Genomic DNA, 6,876 nt, shown 5'->3' with positions numbered 1-6,876 from the left:
TCTTGTTAAAAGCTCGGATTGCTTTGAAATTTTCGTAGAGTTCGTATGATATAGAATGAGTATGTTTTTCATAGGCGATATCCATTCTCACACGGTATCGGGTCTATACTCCAGTCCGTGGGTCCCGCAACGCCCTTTTATGTGAATTCGATAACCTTTCTTTCAAACCATGAAACAAAAACTAATAATTATTATTCCGATTTCGAATATGACTATTTTACTTATCTTTTGGATTTATGATAATGATTTTATGCATATAATTACTCAACAGTAGTCATAAATCGAGGACAAATGTTTCATGTATGTATATATGATGCTTTAATTGTTACCCCATGTGGCCTTTGTTACGTATTTTATTCGAGTGCGAGGTTATTAACCATTGGATAGTCCGTAAAACAAAGGAAACTAACCACGATCTGAACGAAATTTTTTTTTCCGAAATTTGTATATATTCCAATTTACGAAACACGAGCCTTTACGAACATTAAGGAATTTGACATTTTGAGGTTATATGTTCACTTTGCGGATGCGTTTGATATTATGATTAAAGTTGTAGGAAGTGTTTGGGTACCCGGATTTTGCTGAGGGGCATTGTCCACTACGTCACGCCCGTATTTTGAAATACGACGGGGGCGAAAAAATTGGGTATATACGTGACAATTTGGTAGACCTCCTAACTCTCTGCCGCTTTTGAATTTTTATTTTTTATTTCTTTACAATTGTTTGTTGTTTTTGGTTGACACGTGTGCATCATCTTTTCCATAAAATTATGTTTCTTTAGGCGTGCACGGTCGTATCCTTGATATATTATGGCCATCATTGTGTTCTTAATATTTCTTTATGATTATTGAGAATCAATCAAGTAATCTATGAAAGAAGCTAGCATTTCATGATCTTAAAGAAATAAGAATTTACGATAAACAAGCTACAACAAAAATCTTGATGCGACATGCTTTCCGACGGATAGCTCCCAGAAATATTGTCCAAGAATTTCTATAATTTCCGACGGATGAACTCAATTCGACAACTAGCCACAAAAAAAAAATCATGGTAGAATTTGTACAAATACACCTCCAAAATAACAGGTTAGTCTCGATTTCGTCGGTTTATGGGGAATTTTACTTATGATCCTTCAAGTATATTCTTGTGGCTGTTCATGTCTCGTGACACTTTACGCCAATATTAGTGGCGGTAATGGTGGTGGAAGGGAAGAAAATTTTGTTTTATGATTAGGTAAATCTTTTGAGTCCCACGAAGTATGTTTTCCGCAGGTAAAATGGGTTAGTGGTGATGAGGCGCCATGCCATTTAAACAAGTATTTCATTAAGTTATTATGACATTCACCTCATCAAATTTTCGTTTTAGTGTGATTCGTGAAGCCATGTGGTTAGAATTAGATGTCCACCTTGGTCATGAACTTTTCTTCGGTAGTTCAGGTATATTGCTTTGAAATTTTTCGTAGGAGTTCGTATGATAAAGTATAATAGTAACTCGTCGGTCCCGTTTGGTTCAAAAATAAATTAATTATTATTCCGATTTCGAATATGACTATTTTACTTATCTTTTGGGATAAGTTATGTTAATTACTGAGATTAATATATGTTGGGATAAGTTATCTTTTTTTTTAAAATTTGGATTAGTTATTAGAGAGTTATGTTTTATTTGGTCGTTTTGGTATGTTGAATTTTTTAATTTCTTTACAATTGTTTTGTTGTTTTTTTGGTTGATGTTAGTATATACATTGGATAATTTCTAAAAAAGAAAGGCTTTGATGCTTCCTTATCCCGAGATAACTTATCCTCATGGGATAACTTATTCCACCGTAGCACGCGGTGATAAGTTGGAGGAAAGAATTTTAGTGGTAAAGCGGTAGTTTTGATGAGGTGCCGGTACCGAGATAACTTATCCCATGATTACTAACCAAATAAGGGATAAGAAATTGGGATAAGTTATCTTGGGAATTATTTGTCAATGTTTTATTGGTACTTTGGTATTTATATTTATCGCTTCGTAAACCTTAATAAATTCCTAAAAGATATATCCTGGGCCCTTAAAGATAACCCGGAGTATATATTATCCTTCGTGTAAAAGAACCCTTTTATACCCCGAATAGTGCAGGGGTATATTTTGCCCTTTTCCGTAAAGTAAAATAGAGTGAAATAAACCCTTTGTATCGTTATGCTTGTTGGTGTTTTGAGTTCCTTCTCCACTCACCCAGGCTCCTTTGCTTTTGGGTTTTGAGAATGAGCACTATTACTGCTAGTGCATTAGTTGCGGAGAAAGTGTGGAAAGATATGCAATCAACTCATTCAGGTCTCTCTCTCTTCTTCATCTAAAATTAATCAATCATATTTTGGGTTTTATATCTCCACTGTGTGTACTTCATTTTCTTCCTATTTTTGGTTTTCAGTGAGCGATGAGCAACTCTCCATGTCAGTATAAAAATGAATGCTCTCTTTTCTTCCCAAATAAATGTCCAATTTGTGTTGTTGGTTATTACTAGAATTAATGATTCCATTGGTGTAGATTGCATTTGTTGTTTGGGAAAAATTTGGAGCGAGCAACGAGAATAGTTGATCAAAGAGGTGTCAAGAGGATGTTGGGTGAGCCCAGTGGCTGTTCCATCTTTCAGGTCCAACTTTTACAATATTAGTACTCCCTCCGTCCCTATTTATGTGATATAGTTTTGACTAGGCACGGTGTATAAGAAAAACTTTTGAAATTTGTAGTCTAAAATAAGTCATAGATATTTGTCTAGCTTTAAATCTTTTCATTAAGGGTAAAAGTGAAAGTTTTAAGTTAAATTATTTCTAAATATATAAATGGATCAATTTTTCTTGTACAAACTAAAAAGCAAAGTGTATCACGTAAATTGGGACAGTGGGAGTATTGGTTACCATGGTGTTTGTCTGTGGGTGTATGATAATTAACCCCCTTTTGACTATTGCAGGTTGTAGGAGAGTCAAAGAGGAAGGAGGAATATTTATGCTTTGCCTCAGATTATTGTGGTTGTTATTCCTTCTTCTATGACATTGTAAACAGAGGGGAGCAGCTTTGTGTAAGTTAACATTCCTTCAACCCGGCGGCCTCTTTCTCGGATATCAAAATCATACCCTTGTACTAACATTCCCTTCCGTGTATGTGTATGTGTTTTCCAGTGTAAGCATCAATTAGCTGCGAGACTTTCTTCTTCCTTGGGAACATGTATTGATGTTAACATGTCTGACCATGACCTTGCTCTCATCCTCTCCCAACTTTGAATCTCCTTCCAGGTAACTAATGCTCCAAATTCCTTAACAATTTATCACTTCTCCATTAGTATGTCTCATGTTCCCTATGGAATTTATTAACTTTTCACGCCAATACTGAAAACTACTCCTAATTCATTCACAAAACTACCACTAAAATGTATGTTTATTTATTTCTTTTTGTTGGGTCATTAGTTACATAGGAAAGGGTTCGAGTTGGCACTTTTGGCTTATGGGAATTCAAGTTATAAAGCATAGTAGAGGGTTTCTCTGTTTTTGATGTGTCAAACACTACACCATCACCATGGGCCTCAACTTAATTTTACTTATAATGAGACATGTTCTTATACACTGTCCTCACCCTTGTCAAATATCTTCTAGTTTGTGATTTGCATAACACTTTTAAGTTTGAGGTGGCTTTGTTTCGCCATTCCAAGTATTTTACCTTCTTATTTGTAATCAGGTTTTTATAAAAAAGCCACATTGCCATCAAATTACTATTCCATCTTAAATGGCATTTTCCTAACTGAAATGACCATCCTAGAACACATAAATTTTCTACCGCCATCCGTATTGAAATGATCACTCTTAAACAAAGGCCAAATCATGTCGATGTTCAGCTGTATGAGGGTGTTACAGTCCTTTTTTTGAAAATTGGCTTGTATAACTTCTCTGATTACTATAATTTTTATGTTCACGTACCCTTAACTTTAAAAACCACAGTTGTCCACATACTTGTTTTGATGCTAAAACCATTGCAGATGGATGTTGGTGTTGTTTTCCTTTGGGCTATTTTTCGCAATAATACGTACTTGTGAGATTGCTATTCGTTTTCAGAGAAAAATCAGGTTTCAAAGTTTGTTTATGATAATCTCTTTTTTTTTCTGGTCGTGCAAGCTTAGTCAAATGGGAAGAAATCACGTAGTGTTTTTGTCTCTGTTTACATTTCAGATTTGAGTCCCTGTCTCCAATTCATTGACCACTAGGCCAGTTTCTTCGTTGCAAGTTTACAAATGATAACCATGATCAATGACCTACTTATGCCTCTTGATTACTTCCTACCATTTCAGCCCCATGAGAGTAAATTTAATATTTCTGCTTTGGTCCTCAGAATGAAGTAACTGTCAAAGACTCTATGCATTCTAGTTTGACGGGTGCGTGTCGGATCCTCCAAAAATAGTGTTTTTTTGGAGGATCCGACACGGGTGCGGCAGCATTTCTGGAGAGCCCGAGCAACTTAATCCAGGACAGAAATTGAGGCTATCACTTAACCTCTTAATTGCTTCAGATAACATAGGGTTGTTCTTTCTCTTGTATACATTTCTTAAGATGAAATAGACGTGGAGATCCTTACAACTTTAGAGACGGCAATTTACCAGAAGGGGAGTTGAAGTAGGATTAAGCAAAATCTGTTGACTGCATGGCAGTTCTGTGCAGAGACAGGTAGTGAATATTTGAAGAGAGGTTAGAAATCTAACCAGATAGCTAATATGGAAGTACAAGATCTATTTGGTGAATGAAGAAATCTATTTAGATATTTTATCACCAAAAAGAAAAAAGATAAATTATGAAATAATTATTCCTTAATAGGGCAGCAGAAACTACCGCGAATATTTGACTATTGCCTTGCAGGAATGATTCCTCTGGCATTACGACCTTCATCACAACGACGTTGTCCATAGATCAAATTTATTTCGTGGATTGGATTTCACTTGTTTAATTAACAGGTGTCATAATGTGGAGTCTATATCTTCTCTTATTTGATTGTATCCCCATACTTCCTATAGTTGAAGCCATTTCTTATCCAGCTTTATTACAGGTTGAAGCAGCATCTTGTCCTACCAGAAATCCAACGATCATATGCTTTTATAGATCTCAATGATGAAAATTTGGACTTTGGAACTACTGCTTTGTTGTTTAGAGGACTTATTCTTTGGGAACTTACAACAAAGTAATCATATTAAACCTAATTCCCTGCATTGCACTTGGTGTACTTTAACTATGTTGCCAAAGGGGGATCAGTATCTGATCTCATTTGTTTGGTTGATGTACGTAGTAAAGAAAACATCTGGTGATATCATTGTTTCAGAAACATCTAAAGCTGTAATAGTTCAGAAAATTATTCTTGTTTTAGTATACTTAGATATTATCAGATGAGGAAACCACTTAGTACTGCTTTCAAAGAAAAGAGTACCAGATACAATCATATGTTTCAGTAACTGGAAGCTTATGTTTAATTGTACAAAATTGCACTTTCTAAGACAAGGTATTGAAATCTTGATGCTTCTTGTGGAAGCCTAGCAGCTTGGATGAGCCATAAAGTTGCTCCTCGCGTGATCAGGCAGGTATTCAGAGGGCTTATAAACGCATCAATATTACAGATATATAACTCATTCGGGTTATGTGATCTTCCTAGCCGTTACGCTAAGTACCATGAAATTTAGTGGTTGTGGGACTAAGATGATAAGAAAAGTATTGGTACTTCTCCAATTATTGGATAGCTTGTTACCGCATTGAACTTTTGTTATAGGATCTCCAATAAGTAATATTGGATTGCCAGCCCCATCTCTCTTAGGAACACCATGACTTGCTAAATACTTTCTGAAGAAGAAATGTAATCCGACCCGATTACCCCTCTTTTAACTCAACTTATTGTTTTCTGTCTCAAGCTTGGATGTCCTCACTCATTTGGATATGTCCATGTGCATTAGGCAGTAGCGATGTTGTGCCTTTTTTTTGCGCGCATTGCCCTTTATTTGGGGTGGTCTCTAATTTTTGCCCTTCAAATTGGTGGTCTTTAAGTTTTACTCGCTTTACACCCCGAGGTTGTGGGTTCAAACCCCACCTCAAAAAAAAAAAAAAAAAAAAAAAAAAAATTCGCAAGGCAGAATTTTGTAAATACGGCAATGAAATTTTTGTCTTAAAGGCGAATTTGTGCTTGACAAAAAATTTAAAAATGGCCACCATTTTGAGGGGTAAAAATTAAAGACCACCCCAGCGAAGGGCAATCCTGCAAATTGCCCAGGTTGTGCTGCCGCATCTAGGCCTAGCATCTCAAATTCCACACATAGAAGGAGAAATACAAGATATTTGCTTGTAAGATTTTCATTTTGAAGAACATATTCACACCTGAATTTCTCATACATATCATCATATGATATGACCGTGATATGCCCCCACATATTAACAGATTTATATTCTCATATTCAAACTATTTAAATGCAAGTATTAGTCGGGCAAAATTCACAAACATCCGCTTTTGAAGGCACCATTTAATTTAAACTTGAAGTTAAAAATAAATGCAAGTTCATCCGCTTTGGGAAAAACTTCAAACGTATGCAATTGAAGTTGAAAAATAATGTGTCTTCGAACATTTTTGTCTGAAGTGTGGCTTTATGATGGTCAAACTTCATACATTTTTCTTAATTATGATATGGCTTGCTAAGGCCAACTTCAGACCTTTTTTTTTTTTTTTTTTTTTTTTTTTTTTTTACTGAAGTTGTGGATTTGACAAGGCTAAACCTCGGACATTTTTAGGACCAACTGTACAAATACTTTATTTTGGTGCCACCATTTAACCCGTGTCCCATCTTTTCTAAAACATTTAACTAATACCGGCATAACAACA

General features: G+C 35.5%; 1 protein-coding gene across 4 annotated transcripts; it reads left to right on the top strand.

Annotated features, from left to right (window-relative positions):
• Positions 1-905: 905 nt before the first annotated feature.
• On the top strand, positions 906-5,402 carry LOC132045466 (uncharacterized). Of its 4 annotated transcripts, XR_009412423.1 has the most exons (9): positions 906-1,085; positions 2,219-2,313; positions 2,411-2,432; positions 2,527-2,632; positions 2,951-3,058; positions 3,159-3,272; positions 4,010-4,096; positions 4,200-4,712; positions 5,068-5,402. XR_009412423.1 is itself a non-coding variant. In XM_059436060.1 (7 exons), the coding sequence occupies exons 1-6, from the start codon at positions 1,048-1,050 to the stop codon at positions 3,258-3,260; spliced, it is 471 nt and encodes a 156-aa protein (XP_059292043.1). In that variant the 5' UTR covers positions 906-1,047; the 3' UTR covers positions 3,261-3,272; positions 5,057-5,402. The 4 variants fall into 4 exon arrangements, 2 of the variants coding, with proteins under 2 accessions (XP_059292043.1, XP_059292042.1); XR_009412424.1 differs by lacking the exon at positions 4,200-4,712; XM_059436060.1 differs by lacking the exons at positions 4,010-4,096; positions 4,200-4,712 and having other exon boundaries at positions 5,057-5,402.
• The last annotated feature ends 1,474 nt before the right edge of the window (positions 5,403-6,876 follow it).

This window comes from Lycium ferocissimum, unplaced genomic scaffold (genome assembly GCF_029784015.1).
Source record: "Lycium ferocissimum isolate CSIRO_LF1 unplaced genomic scaffold, AGI_CSIRO_Lferr_CH_V1 ctg6729, whole genome shotgun sequence".
NCBI lineage: Eukaryota > Viridiplantae > Streptophyta > Magnoliopsida > Solanales > Solanaceae > Lycium > Lycium ferocissimum.
Note: the sequence above shows the minus strand (reverse complement) of the source record. Positions and strands in the feature narration are given on the sequence as shown.

Bases quoted from the DNA above. Each gene is read 5' to 3' on its own strand.
- LOC132045466 (XM_059436060.1), top strand. From the start codon at position 1,048: ATGGTAGAATTTGTACAAATACACCTCCAAAATAACAG. The intron at 1,086-2,218 runs GTTAGTCTCGAT...CCACTCACCCAG, and splicing joins ATACACCTCCAAAATAACAG to GCTCCTTTGCTTTTGGGTTT. The intron at 2,314-2,410 runs GTCTCTCTCTCT...TTTGGTTTTCAG, and splicing joins TATGCAATCAACTCATTCAG to TGAGCGATGAGCAACTCTCC.